Consider the following 17506-nt stretch of genomic DNA (forward strand, 5'->3'; position numbering starts at 1 on the left):
CTGTACTTACTGATCTTTCCTAGGAGTCATATGGCAAACGATCATTTCAGGAGCTGTAGAAGTAAAGGGAGCATCTGTTAAGAGACCACCTAGCTGGAATGCATACCAAGACCTCAAAGTAGAAGGAAGCTAAAACAGGGAAGAAATCAGCCACCACCCTCAATATCCAATGCGAAGAGGCATGGCTCACCACATGGTTATTACAGAGCCCATGTTGCATCTGCATAGCAAAAAGAACTAGAGGAAGCCAAACCAGCACCACAGAGCTGGGAGTGGGAGGCCACAGGGTGCCAGAAGTACAAGCAGGTAGCTGGAAAAAAGAATACTCCATTCTTTCTGCTCCAACTCAGGCTCAAATCTCCCATCTAAATTCTCGCCCCCAGAAAAGACACATGGACACAAGCCACCTTAAAAACTAGATTTGTATTTCGGGTTAGAGTGCAGAGTGGCAGAACTCAGGAGTTACACTATATTCCACCTGGTCCCCACCTCAGCTTAACTCCCTCCCACCCTCCCTCCCACAAAGATAACATTGTACAAAACTATATTTACAGGAAAGCCAGTTAAAAACTAAGGGTGTATACAAAAGTAGACAAGAGAGCCAGAAATATCAATGCAGGGAAGGCTTTGGGGCTGAGGGAACATCTTATTACACACCAAAACCTAGGAGCAAAGTACTATGCACTAGGCAGAAAGAAGCAGCGCAAATTTCAGTGCCAGTTTTAGGGGGAACCAGTCACTCCAGGGAAAGAGTGGATAGGAAAGACTAACTAGCATTAATATTACAAAGTCTTAATTATCCAGCCACCCTTCCTCTGCCATTGGTTCAGAGCCAGATGGTGAGGGAAACAAAACAAAGTCTCTGACACAAGCCCCACAGGAAAAGGAAGGGCTCAGAAGGCATAGCGGGTCCGGATGTCCTCAAGCTTCTTGGACACTTCAGGTGGAGTTCGGTCCAGTTCTTCAGAGACGTTCTTCTGTTTGTTGGGCTCCATGGAGTTGAACTGCTCACAAAGGTCTCCATCTATCACATTCTAAGACATAGAAAAGTGAGGAAGAAAGAGGTCAGATTCTCAAAGAAAGTGGCACATGCTAAAGCACCTGTAAAGAAAGCTTTTATTCTCTCAGATATGTGAACCACTGTCTTAAAACCAGGAACACTAAGTTCATCCTTAGTATCCTGTGTTCGGAATAGCAAAACTGGGTGAAGGCTTTTCTCTGGCTTGTGGTCTGCCCTGGGGGAAGAGGTCCCTAAATAGCATTAGCCATTCCACTCCCGCATTACTGCCTCCATCAATCCACTCCTTTGATGCTCCTTTGTTCAGGACTGTTTCTGATTTTTTATTTATTTATTCACAAGAGACGCAGGGAGAGGGAGAAGCAGGCTCCACGCAGGGAGCCTGATGTGGGACTCAATCCCGGGTCTCCAGGATCACACCTTGGGCTGAAGGCGGCACTAAACCGCTGAGCCACGGGGGCTGCCCCAACTGTTTCTGATTTTTAAGGGAGGGAGGTACACAGAAAAGACTAATTATATGGACCAAGGGTCTCCCTTTTCAGCCCAGATTTCCAACAAAGACCTACCTTAACAGGGAAGTAATAGGAACGAAAGCTGAGGTGGTCTCGCCCACAGAGAGGGGGATGCTCAGACCGTAGGTGCATTTCCACATGCTGGAAGAAGTCATGGTCCTGGTAGAAAAAATAATGAATCTGTCACTAAAAGAAGAAAGTGATTTCAACTACTAGTCTATGGTTTTCAGAAGCACAACAAACAGACAAGCCATTCTTTTTTAAATAACCATCCAAACAGATGTTAACTATCAAATTGCTCCTCTGACAACTACAGGTTTTCCTCCTACAAGATACCTAAAGCCTGAAAGAAACCCCACCTATATTTGAAGAACACAAGAGAACACTATACATATAGACTGATTTGTGAAGTCAGATTCCTGATCCCAGCTTCCTAAGCTGAAATGACAGAAACCTAATTTAGTCAGTCCTAGAGTCAATTCAAGGAGGCAGTAAATACAGTCTACATCACCCATCATTCCTAATCTGTACAAAACCTGTACCATAATAGAACTAAACCAAACCCAGGGTGCCTCGGTGGCTCAGTCTGTCAAGCACCCAACTCTTGACCTTCGGCTCAGATCATGATCTCAGGGTCCTAGGATTGAGCCCCACATAGGCGGGCTCCATGCTCAGTGGAGACTCTGCTTGAGGATTCTCTCTCCCTCTCTTGCTCTGAACCTCCCCTTCCTCCCACTCGCTCCCTCTCTAAAAATAAATAAATCTTTAAAAAAGAACTGAACCAAACCCGGGTACAGTATAAAAACAAATGGCTTTCCAGCAGGGGGAATCAGGATTCTTATCTTGTAGGCACTTCTGTCACCTTATAAAATTTCCAGAACATGACTAGTTGCAGGTAGGGACAAAAGATTTGCCCTCTTAGGCTGATTTAGCACCAAGAATCAACCTTGTAAAAAGGCAAAGATCAAAGAGTATGGGAGATTTCACCTCATGGGATGTGAACGGGACAAGGATGCCAATTCCTCCTGACAAGGTGGTATAGACAAGTGATTCAGAGCCTCCGGGGATCAGTGTGGTCTTCTGTAATGACAGCACTGTCTCACCCACATGGTAGTTCATGATCACCTCTGCCTGTAAGTAAAAAACAGACTAGTAACAATGTGTGCCCTCCACCCATTCCAGATTTCCAAGAGCAAGCAGTGCCTCAAAAGGATTTCACCTCCTTTCAAATCCAAACATTACTAACATTTAAAAATACTTTACAGCGGGGACACCTGGGGGCTCAGCAGTTGAGTGTCTGCCTTTGGCCCAGGGCATGATCCTGGGGTCCCAGGATTGAGTCCCACATCAGGCTTCCTGCATGGAGCCTGCTTCTCTCTCTGCCTCTCTCTCTCTCTCTCTCATGAATAAATAAGTAAAAATCTTTAAAAACAAAATTACCTTTATAAAAAAATAAAAGTACTTTAGAATGTTCTTAACATTTGAGATTAATGTCCTCACATAGCTAAAGTTAGATCAGTTGTTCATTTCTGATGAACAATTACAATGGAAAAATATTTTGTTAAATTACAAAACAAAAATATTTTGTTTGCAAAAAAAAAAAATCCACAAATAATTATTAAAAAGCAGCAATCATTATTAGATTTGCTCTCTAAAATGGATCAGCTTTTAAAAATTCAGAGATGCTCTAGAAGCACATGCCTACCGGAGAAAAGAGCCCAGAACAACCCCTGAGAGAAGAACTGGCTAATATCAGAATGACCCTGTGCAAATTTTTTTCCAAGGAACTCACTATGCTCTAGTCACTACTAAGATGTCTGGAAAAATTCTATTTCTGCAGTCACAAAAATCAAATGGTGACTTGGTCATTTTACATCAGGCCCAGCAAATATGCATCACAGGATTGATGACTGAAAGGATTTCCACACACAGGAGAGTACCCAGTGCACGGCAGGCAGCTAAAAAATGTTCCCTCAATGTGGGTCATGGGAAATGTACCCTGCAGGCTGGTACCTCTCCTTCAGGATCCTTTGCAATCTTACCTTCTGAGAGGCCCCATTGAGCAAGCCCCGGTCCCACAGGGCTTTGTTTCCTGTGGGATCCTCATCCACTTCGTCATTGGTGTTAGGCGGGAGCCTCACCTACAAGGAAATGACACAAGTCACAGGGCTGGGTCCTGCACCTACACACCTAAATCACCAAGTAACATGTTTGCCCCATATCCTTGAAAGCAAGCCTGGAACATCATCACCTTTGGCAGAGGCCTGAGCCTATCTCCTGCAACCTGGTGTCTGAGTGACAAATCAACCCATGAGCAAGAACAAAACAAAGACTATAGAACATATTAATAAGGTTAAGTCAAACTGGGCTCAGAAAGAGAAGCCAAAATGTTGGCCAAGTAAAAATAAATATTACTCATTAGATCAAACGAAATATCCTACTATTAAATTATATTCCATAAGGCAGAGGAAGATGGACCAATAGGTGGTGGAGGGATGGGGGACAGAGAGTTCTAAAAGATTGGTAAGAATGGGGCGCCAGGCTGGCTCAGTCAGTAGAGAATGCGACTCTTAATCTCAGGACTGTGAGTTCGAGCCCCACGCTGGGTGTAGATTAATGTAAAAAATATATAAATAAATAAAACCTTTAAAAAATAAAAATAAAATATTGATAAGGCTTCAAGAACACAAAGTTTTCTTTTTAGAGCTAGTCTTCATAGAATTAAATATTATACCTATTTTTTACTTTCCATATTAGAGATCATAGCCCTGGGTCCTTGGCTTTACCACTGAAAAGAGACCTTTCTTAGACATCAATGTAACCCATGTAAACATCAACTCACCACACAAATGTTGCCAAACTTGTCTGCCCCAGCCACAGTGTCATAGTCCAGGAGACTAGCTGTAGTGACCCATCGTGGGTAAGTATCATCGGCAAAAATGATGAGCTGGTTCTCATTACGTTTATATCGAACCCAGATGAAACTTTCTTGGACATCAGACACAATTACCCTGTGCCCAATAGTCTGGATCCCAGAGATGTAATTGGCAATATGCTGGGAAAAACAAGGACAGCAATGGGTGTCACCTTGAGATTCACAGAACCCACAGAAAGTCCAGCTTCCCCCGACTGCAATATATACATAGGGCCTACAGAATGGCAGTCAGCAATAAACTCTTAAAAGATAGAAAAAGAACTGGTTTTACTATAGTGGAAGGATATGTTCAATTCTCAAATACCCTATGGAAGCAAGCAGGACAGAAATCCGGTTCTTAGTATGAAGAAATCAAGAAACCCACCTAACTTCTGTCCTTCTCAAGTCTAAAAGGCCTAATAAGGCTGGAATTGGGAAAATACAAGGTCCTACTAAGGACACATGATTTTAAGTTACTGTCCACAGTTCTGTCAATGTTTCCTCCTGTCTCCCTAGCTAGATCTGAAGTTCTGTAACCAGCATATTTACCTTGTTCTCACATTTTCGGAGTAATTTCTTCTTCCCCAGGTCATAAACTCGCAGAAGCTTCCCCACACCAATCAATACTCTCCCTTGGAATGGGGCAATGGCAGCAGGGACCTCTTCCACTGGAGTCTGTGAGGAAAAAAAAGCAGGTAATGTAGCTATTAGGACACCAGCCATAGGCTAGCCCCACCCTCTCAACCAAAAATGTTTTTACAAGAAACAGTGAGTGATCACCTTTGGCTCATCAGAGAAATAAACCACACATACAACAGTCTCTAGGAAATGGGGTGGTTGCGTAAACAGGTCCCACACACTGCAAATCACTTAGCAAATGGATCAATGTCACAAGTCAAAGGAGCCTAATGAATGTGGTCTTAGAGCCTGTGTTAATTCAACTGGTGCCACTAACAGTGAAGCCTCAATATCAAAAAAGTGACTGCTGGTTGTGGAGGGATGGGAAAGGAGTGACAAGTGACTTCTTAGTTTTAAGGGAGATACAATGAGTTTAACACAAAAAAAAGTCCACAAGTAGTTATTTTGTAGGGGACACTTCCCTGTGCTTCAAAGGGCTAGAGGAACTACATGCATTTGTTGTCCATGTGGAAGAACAGGAAAATTTTTCCCTTATTTTTAAAACTGCGATAAAATACACATAAAATTTTCCATTTTTAAGTATACAATTCAATAACATCAAACATTTTCACTGTTGTGCAACCACCACCACCATCCCCAGAACTTTATTTTTCCAAAGGGAAACTATCCATTAAAGGCATTTCTCCAGAGATTATTAATTATTTAGATCTACTAGATTTTGGTCACAAATTGCTGTCTGCTTAGTAAAAGCAATAAACAAGGGGCCAATTCGGTGTGTATCTAAGTCATCATTGTGGATGGTTAGAACACAGGCTTCCTGTGGACCCCCGGGCAGTGGAGCTTCACTGGAGCATGAAAGCCAGAGCGTTTCTGTGTCCCACCAAGAGACGGAACATAATCAATGAGCTGGCTCCCAAAATGGTCACCAAAAGACCTGACCCACAACTTAAGCAAAAGTGGGAGACTTCAGTTGGACCAGAGACACAGGAGTACCACTGGCTGGTTCCTACCTTGTGCAAAAACTCCAGTTTTTCCCCATTGTTCACGAGCTTGTAGGTATAGACAAAGCCCCCTGCCACAGACCTGGGGTTGAGGATCAGGTCTTTGGCCACACCCACCAAGACATACCAATCATCACCAGTGTTAGAAAACCTACACACAGCCACACTGCAAAAAAGAGAAAGAAGCAGGAGTCAGGCATTAGTTATAATATAAAGTATTCTCATTCCAGCTCCCAAAACCTTGGACATCCTGTGCTCCTTACCTAAAAGCAGCCTCATTCTGTTCTAGCTGGACAAGGTCCAGCGTGTTCCCTTGAATAGGATTCATCACTCGGATCACAGAAGCCCACTGTCCATTGCCAGCCTTAGGAGCTCCAAAAATGGACTCAGGGAGGTTTTCATTGAGGAATGCTGCTGCCATTTCAGCAGCAAGCTCCCGCTCATCTTCTCCTGCTGCTTCTACCATTTCCTAAAATCAATCAATCAATCAATCAATCACAAAAACACAAAACAAACACACAAAACAGGGAAGATGGGACACCTGGGTGGCTCAGCGGCTGAGGGTCTGCCATGGGCTCAGGATGTGATCCCGGGGTCCAAGGATCAAGTCCTGCATCAGGCTCCCTGAGAGGAGCCTGCATCTCCCTCTGCCTAGATCTCTGCCTCTCTCTATCTCTCACGAATAAATAAATAAAACCTTAAAAAAAAAAAAAAAAAAAAAGGAAGAGTCGGTATATTCAGAGGTAGGTAGTGGGTGAGAAGTGGACAAATATACAACACCTCCAGGGGGAATTCATATCATGTAAGTAGCCAAGTCTGTAGGCCAAAAACAAATCTCCTATAAAGTAAAGATTAAAGGGAGAGGTATACAGATAAGGGGAAGAGGGAAAGCCACTAAAGGGGAAACCAGGTACTTCATTTTTTAATGCCTAAAAAAACCCTAACATCAACTACGGCAAATACCTGAGTGGTCTGAGATACATAAAATGAAAACACCACTTTTCTACCTATCGCATCTGATTTCCCTTGCTACAAATCCTTGTCTCATCTCTTCCAAGCCAGACACAGCTTTACATGGTTGGAGCTATTTGTTTTTTTGCTAGGAGATGATTTCTGGAAAGAACTAGTGTTACGGAGAAAACGAAATCTGTCTCCTTTGGGCCTGAATCCAGGAAACACATACATAAACTGTTTGGGAAGCTCAAGGACTGAAGAACTCTGTTTCAAAAGGAAAGCTGAATACTGAATAAACCCAGGTCAGTGTATTAGTCCTGAGTCACAAGATAATCTCTAAAAACAAGGATTCAGGCAAAGGGGTCTGCTTAAAGGACCGGACAAAAGCCTGGGTCTTTTTTTTTTTAACATTTTATTTATTCATGAGAGAGAGAGAGAGAGAGAGAGAGAGAGAGAGAGAGGAGGCAGAGACAGAAACAGGTTCCTCACAGGGAGCCTGATGTGGGACTCGATCACCAGACCCCGAGATCACACTCTGAGCAAAGGCAAAACACTCAACCTCTGAGTCACCCAGGCATCCCAGCCTGGGTCTTTTTTAATCTAACAGAATATAATCAACAATTACACGAGTTTAAACTTTTCAACAAAATTTCACATGAATGCTTTTTAGCTGAACCTTGAAGGCCAGTCTCATTACATTACCTCTGCCATCTGCTGCTTCCTCTGAGCCTTTGTCGCTTCAGTATAGGCATTGTGGTCTGTCTCAATTATGATAAGGTTGTTGCTCTCAGGGTGAATGACAAATTTCCTGGGTGTGTACTGCAGTGGAAAGGCTACTTGATTGAAGACAGCACCTAGCTTCTCCAACGCTAAAATCCTATTGTGCAAAAGGCAGGGAATTAATAGATCACTCAGGGTCTAGAAACTCAGGTAAAAGTATAAAACCAGTCACACAAATGCATCAATCTCTAAAGCTCTCATGTTAGCATAAATTAACATCAAATACCAGCCTTCTAACCTAGAAGATTCTGCACAGAAAACAAGGAAATCCTAGAAGGGCCTTCTACTTCAGCAACAGCAATTCTGGTTTTCTTTTCCTTTTTTTTTTTTTGCAATTCTGGTTTTCACTAGTGAAATTTTTTTTTTTTGTCACTCCAGTGATAACGCGACAGTAAAGAGTTAAAACTTCCTCTTATTACTGACAAACTCTGAAAAAAAGAACGTCAATTCCAAATTCATTCTAAATTACTGAAACTGCCTCAACATGTAGTATTTGTGCTGTGTTTCCTAAAATAAAGTGGGTGCTCTCCTGAACAAAAATCACCTAAAACAGGAAACCTGCAACCATACAAAAAGAGATGGTGAGTAGGGGACCTACAACCTTTGTCAAATGAGACCAAGAGATGTGCCTAAGCCAAACTATGTCCAAAATAAGCAGAACCTAAGTACTCTTAAAAATATAGTCACTTGGGGCACACCTGGGTGGCTCAGTCTATCGAGCATCCAACTCTTAATTCTGGCTCTGGTCATGATCTTGGGGTCCTGGGATGAAGCCCTGCAATGGGCTCTGTACACTCCATGCTCAGCAGGACGTCTGCTTGGGGATTTCTCTCCCTCTCCCTCTGCTAGCGCATGAATGTGCGTTCTCTCTCCCTCTCTAGAAAGAATCTTTTTTTTCCAAAAAAAGATTTTATTTATTTATTCATGAGAGACACAGAGAGAGAGAAGCAGACTCCACACAAGGAGCCAGATGTGAGACTTGATCCCCGGACTGGGATCATGCCCTGAGCCAAAGGCAGATGCTCAACTGCTGAGCCACCCAGGAGTCCCAGAATGAATAAATCTTTACACACACACACACACACACACACACACACACACACACACAGTCACTTGATCTCTAACAAGGGATTTTTATTTCTAGTTTAAATATTCTCTCCATATTGCATACAATCTGACAGTGACTTTAAAAAAAACAATGGAAGGCAGAAGAAAACCATTTCAAAGTGCTCAAAGAAAAAACAGCCAATTTAGAATCATAACAAAGAGTATAATATTAAAAACACTATTTCCTGATACACTATGGTTAATAGTATTCTGACTTCCAGGGATATCCAAAATATTCTCCAAGTAATTAGCATATTCCTCTATTTGGAGAAAAACAATAAATCAAGTATTTTACAAACATCTGAATAATGAAACTAAGTGTTTAGGCATCAAAAGTTGTCGTTCTGCAAAAAAAAAAAGTATCACATAAAACCAAAATCAAAACCACTGATGCTTCAGTTTTGATTCTTCTTGGTCTAACCCACACACTAATAATCTGTTTTATAAAGGCACCCTACCACCACAACAGGCAAATTCTAAGCATAGAGAACACCTGCTCTCAGGGAGACACACAAGAGGGAGCACAGATATTCCCATGTTGCATTACTCCTGAGAAAATATGAGACTAGCCAGTGTTTGTCCAAGCAGAACTTATGCCGCAGGTGATACCCAACAGGACTTCAGGCAGTTTTCAGATGGACTTTTAAAAATATAAATCTTGGGGATCCCTGGGTGGCTCAGCGGTTTAGCGCCTGCCTTTGGCCCAGGGCGCGATCCTGGAGTCCCAGGATCGAGTCCCACGTCGGGCTCCCGGCATGGAGCCTGCTTCTCCCTCCTCCTGTGTCTCTGCCTCTCTCTCTCTCTCTCTTTCTCTCTCTGTATATCATAAATAAATAAATAAATAAATAAATAAATAAATAAATAAATAAATAAATCTTTAAAAAATAATAATAAAAAATAAAAATATAATTCTTAGGGGAACCTGCATAGCTCACTTGGTTATGCATTTGCCTTCAGCTCAGGTCACAATCTTAAGGTCCTGAGATCAATCAAGTCTGCATTAAGACTTCCTGCTCAGTGAGGAGTCTGCTTCTCTCCTCTCTCCTCCTGCTCATTCTCTCTCTCTCAAATAAATAAAAATCTTTAAAAAAAATTTTCAGGGGATCCCTGGGTGGCTCAGCGGTTTAGCGCCTGCCTTTGGTCTAGGGCGCTATCCTGGAGTCCCAGGATCGAGTCCTGCATCGGGCTCCTGGCATGCAGCCTGCTTCTCCCTCTGCCTGTGTCTCTGCCTCTCTTTCACTCTCTCTCTCTCTCTATCATGAATAAATAAATAAATCTTTAAAAAAAAATTTTTTTTCAATATAATTCTTTAAAAAATACTTCGCCTAGGGGATCCCTGGGTGGCGCAGCGGTTTGGCGCCTGCCTTTGGCCCAGGGCGCGATCCTGGAGACCCGGGATCGAATGCCACGTCGGGCTCCCGGTGCATGGAGCCTGCTTCTCCCTCTGCCTGTGTCTCTGCCTCTCTCTCTCTGACTATCATAAATAAATAAAAATTAAAAAAAAAAATACTTCGCCTTTATGTGTCAAAGGACATCATCAAGAGAGTGAAAAGATGGGATGCCTGGGTGGCTCAGCGGTTTAGCACCTGGCTTTGGCACAGGGCGTAATCCTGGAGTCCCGGGATTGAGCCCCACATCGGTCTCCCTGCATGGAGCCTGCTTCTCCCTCTGCCTGTGTCTCTGCATCTCTCTCTTTGTGTCTCTCAGGAATAAAATCTTAAAAAAAAAAAAAAAGTGAAAAGACAATCTACAGAATGGGAGAAAATATCTGCAAATCTTTTCTGATAAGGGAGTTACAGCTAGAACAAAGAACTCTTACAATTCATTAACAAAACAAAAAATAATCCAGTTAAAAAAAGGGGCAAAGGACCTCAACAGACATTACTCCAAAGAAAAATACCAAGTAAATACATGAAAAAGAAGTTCAGGGATCCCTGGGTGGCGCAGCGGTTTAGCGCCTGCCTTTGGCCCAGGGCGCGATCCTGGAGACCCGGGATCGAATCCCACGTCAGGCTCCCGGTGCATGGAGCCTGCTTCTCCCTCTGCCTATGTCTCTGCCTCTCTCTCTCTCTCACTGTGTGCCTATCATAAATAAATAAAAAAAAAAAAAAAAAAAAAGAAGTTCATCATTAAGCATCAAAGAAATGCTAATCTAAACTACAAGGAGATACCACTTCACACTTACTGGGATGGTTGGAATAAAAATTAAAAAAAAAAAAAATCAAATAAATTCATGTAGATGAGGATGTGAAAAAACTAAAACTCTCATACCTTGCTGGTGGGAAAGCAAAACAGTGCAGCCCTTTTGGAAAGCAGTCTGGCAATTCCTCAAAAGGTTAAATACAGAGTTTCCACATGACCCATTCTACTCTTTCAGGTACATAACCAAATAAAAATAAAAATATATGCCCCCACAAAAATTTATGCATGAATATCCACAGCAGCACTATTCATAAATAGTCAAAAATAGAAGTGACTAGTTCTGACAACAAGTACTCTAAATGCTGGTGTTCCTAAGAGTTCTGCTGTTAGACCTTCCCTGAAGATTCTTGTTCTAGGGAGGAAATGGTCTACTGCTACAAAAGTCTGAAAAATCTGTTGGAGGGCAGCCCTGGTGGCCCAGCAGTTTAGCGCAGCCTTTGACCCAGGGCACGGTCCTGGAGAACCGGGATCGAGTCCCATGTCAGGCTCCTTGGATGAAGCCTGCTTCTCCCTCTGCCTGTGTCTCTGCCTCTCTCTCTCCCTCTCTCTCTGTGACTCTCATAAATAAATAAATAAAATATTTTTTAAAAATCTGTGGGAGTGTCCACATTTATAGGAATTGAGAAGAGAAGGAGTACCCAGTTAAGACCATGAAAATGTTGATGAATGAGGCTAGGCCTTGACCTGCAGAGATGTGTGTGGGAAGCATGCTAGGGACAGGTACAGAGATATAAAAAACAAGAGGGGAGAGTGATTCTGCTGGAGTAGAAGGTACAAAAAAAAAAAAAAAAAAAGTAGAAGGTACATAAAGGTGTGAAGGTGAGAGGGTGAAAGGGTGAGAGAGAGAGAGAAAACAATGACTGAAAAGATCCTGAAAGTTGCTGCAAAGAAAACTGGGAGTTCACTTAGTAATTTATCCATATATCAAGAGGTTCTAGTTCCTTTTGATAGAGTTCTTCTTATGAAAAGCCAACAGTTACAACCAAGACATGAACATAAGTGGCATTAAAATGTTAAAAAAGGGACGCCTGAGTGGCTAAGCGGTTGAGCATCTGCCTCCAGTTCAGGGCATGATCCCGGAGTTCCGGGATCGAGTTCTGTATCAGGCTCCCTGCGAGGAGGCTTGCTTCTCCCTCTATCTGCCTCTGCCTCTCTGTGTCTCTCGTGAATAAATAAAATCTTAAAAAAAAAAAAAAAAGATTAAAAAACAAAACTCAAAACTTGACAGTCACACTGCACAGCTTATTTTTCAAAATGAATAGACATCTCACAATATAATAATGCTCACTCCAACATAATCAGCATAAATAACAGTCTGTCAAGTTGTAAAAGGCCTAAATTATTCATACTGAGGTTAAAATTCGAAGACGTAACAATGCAAATGACAAGACTGAAAGAGAAAAAGTTATCAGTGATCTAATGCCTGCCTACTCTAAAACTAATCCAATGGCAATGCCCTGGAAAACAAGATGCTTAAATCTCAAGCAAACTCAACTGCACTACTGAGCATATTAAAACTTGGCCCTGAAAATTTAAACAGAAGCTAAAACCCCAAACACCGAAACTTGGCTAGCAGGTACTTAATATCCGGAGCCAAAAGAAGGTTTCAGTTGCAACATCTTAGTCCCATGGTAAAGAGTTGGCTCTCTGCCATCACTTCATAACTTCTTCCAATACTTCGGCAGAACCACAATCCTAACCACTAGGTTAGGCAGAAAGGCTTCCCACTAGGCTTGAACCGTGGGACTCTCACCTCAGGGTATTGGTGGAGATAGCCACAATCCCCTCAGGACACTGTTCAGAAGCGAAGCCAGATGCAAACTCGAGAGTCTCATAAGACAAGGGGGTGAGATGGAAACGAGACTGGTAGGAATAGCTCAACCATGAGCGGCTTGACATGGCTAACACCTGAGGAAAGAAAAATACTCCAATAAGCTTGGGAAAGCACAAACATGGAAATTAAGCAAACAGCCTATCTGCAAATTTCCATCTGCAGAATAACCCAATGTATTTTAGAAACCTAAAAGGCTATCTTAAGAAAAAAGCAGAAAAGAAAGAGAGAGAAGAAAAAAAAAGAGGACTGAAGAAAAGGCAGCATGGCTTAGTATTTGCTAAGCATGGGCTAGTAGCTGTATGACCTAATCACTCAAACTCTCTAAACCTCAATTTCCATGTGTAAAATGGGTAAAACTATCACAAGGCTGGATAGTTGCAAGAATTACATGCAGTAACAAGTAAGGATCCAGCAAAGCCCCAAGCAACAATAACATTTTTAGTTACAAAGGACACAATGCTTCCCAATTTCTTTCACATTACATAGTGAACCCTGGTATAAGGTATTGATATAAGTAAGGTTGCTCATGGGTAATGGGCTTCTCAGTCAGCTCCATCTGCCCAGCCTGAAAAGTGAACAGATTGCTAACCTATCCCACCCATAACCAAAGCATAGCTCAGTGCCATGGAAAGCTCTGGATTAAGGGTCCCAAGACTTCCCATAGGAAAGCTAAAAGAGAGCTAATATCAAACTAACTATATATGGGTGCACTAATGAAAGCAAAGCTTATGCCAAAAGAACTTTTCTCAGTTGATGCCACTAATGTCAAAACATGCTGCCCAGCCTCTTTCATTACTTACTGCCTCTTGACCTTGCATCCGGACCCGAAAGAGTTTCACAGGACGAGACCCCAGGTACCTAGTGCGGGTGTCAGACAGGTCCCCAGTGACAGGGTCCAGGACAGTTCTCAGCAGCACACCATTCTAATAAAAAGGAAAGGAGTAGGTGAAGCCTATCCCTAATGGAAGCTCCTTTGGCTACTTCACAGAATACATAAGTTCAGAACGGGTGGAAGAAAATGACTTGGTAGTTTAAAGAATATCCTAATAATCAGCGAGCCACTCATTCACTCTCTCACTAAACCACTCAGTCACTCAAGTAGTTAGTGAACGTTTACTAAGTGAAAAGGACTTACTTTTCACTATGTGTCCTTTATTTTTTTATTTTTATTATTTTTAAAGATTTTATTTATTCACAAGACACGCGGGGGGGGGGGGGGGGGGCAGAGACACAGGCAGAGGGAGAAGCAGGATCCATGAAGAAGCCTGACATGGGACTCAATCCCGGGTCTCCAGGATCATACCCTGGGCTATAGGAGACGCTAAACCGCTGTGCCACTGGGGCTGCCCTATTTTTTATTTTTAAAAGATTATTTATTTATTTATTTATTTATTTATTTATTTATTTATTTATTTATTTATTTATTTAGAGAGAGAGAGAGAGAGAGAGAGAGAGAGAGACGAGAAAAAGGCAGAGACAAAGACAGAGAAGAAGCAGGCTCCATGCAGGGAACCTGTTGTGGGACCTGATACCAGGATCATTCCAGGATCATGTCCTGAGCCAAAGGCAGACACTCAACCGCTGAGCCATCCAGGCATTCCCACTATACATTCTTTAAAATTCTTTCTACCATGTATGTTACTCCTCTTTATAATTTTATTTTATTTTTAAAATATTTTATTTATTCATGAAAAACACACAGAGAGAGGCAGAGGGATAAGCAAGTTCCACGCAGGGAGCCCGAGTGGGACTCAATCCCAGAACCCGGGGATCATGTCCTGAGGCAGAGGCAGGCACTCAACCAATGAGCCACCCAGGCGTCCCTCTTCTTTATATAATTTGAAATTTTAAGATACATGCATAGTAAAGGGGTGCCTGGGTGGTTCAGCAGTTAAACATCCAACTCTTAGTTCTGGTTCAGGTCATGATCTCATGGGTCGTGGGATTAAGCCCCACCATCAGGCTCTGTGCTCAGTGGGGAGCCTCATTAAGATTCTTTCCCTCTGCCCTTCCCCTCACTTGTGTGTACGCACTAAAATAAATAAATAAGTCTTTAAAAAAAAAAAGGATACATGCATACTTAAAATAACGAGGCCTATTGTGATCTCTACATGCCATTTCTCAGAAGGCTTTTTTTTTTTTTTTAAGATTTTATTTATTTATGAAAGACAGAGAAAGAGAGAGGCAGAGACACAGGCACAGGGAGAAGCAGGCTCCATGTAGGAAGCCTAATGTGGAACTCGATCTCGGGACTCCGGGATCACGCCCTGAGCCAAAGACAGACAGACCCTCAACCACTGAGCCACCCAGGTGTCCCTCTCTTAAGACTCTTAAGAGAAACAGCTAATTCAGTTCTAGGGCAAGAATATTCCAGATATATACAGGGGCACTCTACCGTACCATAAGGAGGGAAGCACCCAAAGATAATGGCATCATGTTAAATGGACAAAAAAGCTAACTTCAAAAGGGAACTCCAACTCCCACCCATCTAAAATGATGGCAATTTAGCATCCAAAAATGAGAAAAGACCATAATAGTTTAAAGCATAAATATATAAAAATCTGCAATTTTATGTTATCAAAGAGAGAGAGAGAAAGAGAGAGAGAGAGAGAGAGAAATAGATTTCTTGAGCCCCCATTGGAGATTGCTACGGCACCAACTCTTTACTGTGAAAATAAGATGAACAAGGGGAAAAACAAAGTATTTATCCTTTCCCTATACGAACTATACTTTGGGGTAAGCAAATTTTGTCTTCAGAGACAAGTTCCAGCTAAAGAAATGAAGATGAAACAGAAAATCGGGGCAGCCCGGGTGGCTCAGTGGTTTAGCGCTGCTTTCAGCCCAAGGCCTGATCCTGAAGACCGGGGATCAAGTCCCGCGTCAGGCTCCCTGGATGGAGCCTGCGTCTCCCTCTGCCTGTGTCTCTGCCTCTCTCTCTCTCTCTCTCTCTCTCTCTCTCGCGCTCATAAATAAAAGCTTTAAAAAAAAAAAAAAAAAAGAAAGAAAGAAACAGAAAATCGTCATTTCCCAATCCCTAATGACATAATGAATCTAGGCAATGGGCATCGACAGCTGCTGCTAGGTAAAAGGTTGACAGGGAGCAAATAATTTAAAATACATACAAACATCTTAACACCATTACAAGTAGGATAGCCAGACATTACATGCCTCCTGATATAATAGAAAGTAAAGAGTGCCACTTATAAAACATTGGGCCCCCCCAAAAATAATAAATCTGGGGCAGCCTGGATGGCTCAGAGGTTTAACGCCACCTTCAGCCCAGGGTGTGATCCTGGGGGCCCGGGATCGAGTCCCACATCGGGCTCCCTGCGTGGAGCCTGCTTCTCCCTCTGCCTGTCTCTGTCTCTGCCTCTCTCTCTCATGAATAAATAAAAAATATTTTAAAAATAAGACTTTGTTCAAAAAGAGAGAACATGAGTTATGTTAATTTTTATAGTGATTACAAATTGAAATGACATTTAAAATATACTGGGTTAAAGAAAACATTAAGATTAACCTCATCTGTTCCCTTTTTGTGGCTACTTGAGTATTTAAATTACACATGTGACTTGCATTATATTTTTAATGAATAGCATGGTCTAGACTCACCCAATAGTTTACAAGAAATAGAGGATAGATAAACATCAAACACACAAGGAAGGACTCTGCCAAAGCCAGCAGGTAGAAATTCAAGAAAATGATCTAGTTTCTGGGGATCCCTGGGTGGTGCAGCGGTTTAGCGCCTGCCTTTGGCCCAGGGTGTGATCCTGGAGACCCGGGATCGAAACCCACGTCGGGCTCCTGGTGCATGGAGCCTGCTTCTTCCTCTGCCTGTGTCTCTGCCTCTCTCTCTCTCTCTCTCTCTCTCTCTGTGACTATCATAAAATAAATAAAAATTAAAAAAAAATGATCTAGTTTCTTTAAAAAAAAAAAACTTAATGGAGTAGAATTTATTAAAAGAAACATAAAGGGATAGATCACACAGATGCAAACTACAGATAGCTTTATGCAGATCCTAGGTAGAACTAAAGTCAAAAACATTTCTGGAAAAACAAAAACGAAACAAGAAAAACCAGAACACAAACAGGTATCAGATATTAAAGAACTGTTAAGTTGTATTAGGCATGATAATAAAATTGAAGCCTAAAAAGAAAACCCATAAATCTGGTAGAGCTACATTCTCAAGATTTATCGATGAAATGATAAATCACCTTGGATTTGCTTTAACATATCCCAGAAGAAAGAAAAAACAAAGAATAGATAAAACAAGAACAGTAGAATGTTGGTTAACTATTAAAACGAGTGATGGAGGGCAGCCTGCGTGGCTCGGCGGTTTGGCGCCGCCTTCGGCCCGGTGCCTGATTCTGGAGACCCAGGATCGAGTCCCAAATCGGGCTCCCTGCAGGGAGCCTGCTTCTCCCTCTGCCTGTGTCTCTGCTTTCTCTGTGGGTCTCTCATAAATAAAGAAATAAAATCCTTAAAAAAATAAAAATACAATAAAAAAATAAAACAAGTGATGGGTACATGTTACATTAGTCTAACTCC

General features: G+C 42.1%; 1 protein-coding gene across 3 annotated transcripts in view; it reads right to left on the bottom strand.

Annotated features, from left to right (window-relative positions):
• Positions 1-409: 409 nt before the first annotated feature.
• The window catches only part of SF3B3 (splicing factor 3b subunit 3), a 53479-nt gene continuing 36382 nt past the window's right edge, over positions 410-17506 (bottom strand). For all 3 annotated transcript variants that reach the window (XM_072817976.1, XM_072817956.1, XM_072817966.1), the window contains exons 16-26: positions 13762-13884; positions 12881-13035; positions 7741-7915; positions 6348-6553; positions 6094-6250; positions 4994-5119; positions 4373-4585; positions 3573-3671; positions 2518-2661; positions 1585-1689; positions 410-1034 (exon numbers count right to left, since the gene is read on the bottom strand). In XM_072817976.1, coding sequence (XP_072674077.1) covers positions 894-1034; positions 1585-1689; positions 2518-2661; positions 3573-3671; positions 4373-4585; positions 4994-5119; positions 6094-6250; positions 6348-6553; positions 7741-7915; positions 12881-13035; positions 13762-13884 — 1644 coding nt within the window. In that variant the 3' untranslated portion in view covers positions 410-893. The remainder of the gene's footprint in view (positions 1035-1584; positions 1690-2517; positions 2662-3572; positions 3672-4372; positions 4586-4993; positions 5120-6093; positions 6251-6347; positions 6554-7740; positions 7916-12880; positions 13036-13761; positions 13885-17506) is intronic.

This window comes from Canis lupus, chromosome 3, assembly GCF_048164855.1.
Source record: "Canis lupus baileyi chromosome 3, mCanLup2.hap1, whole genome shotgun sequence".
Lineage (NCBI taxonomy): Eukaryota > Metazoa > Chordata > Mammalia > Carnivora > Canidae > Canis > Canis lupus.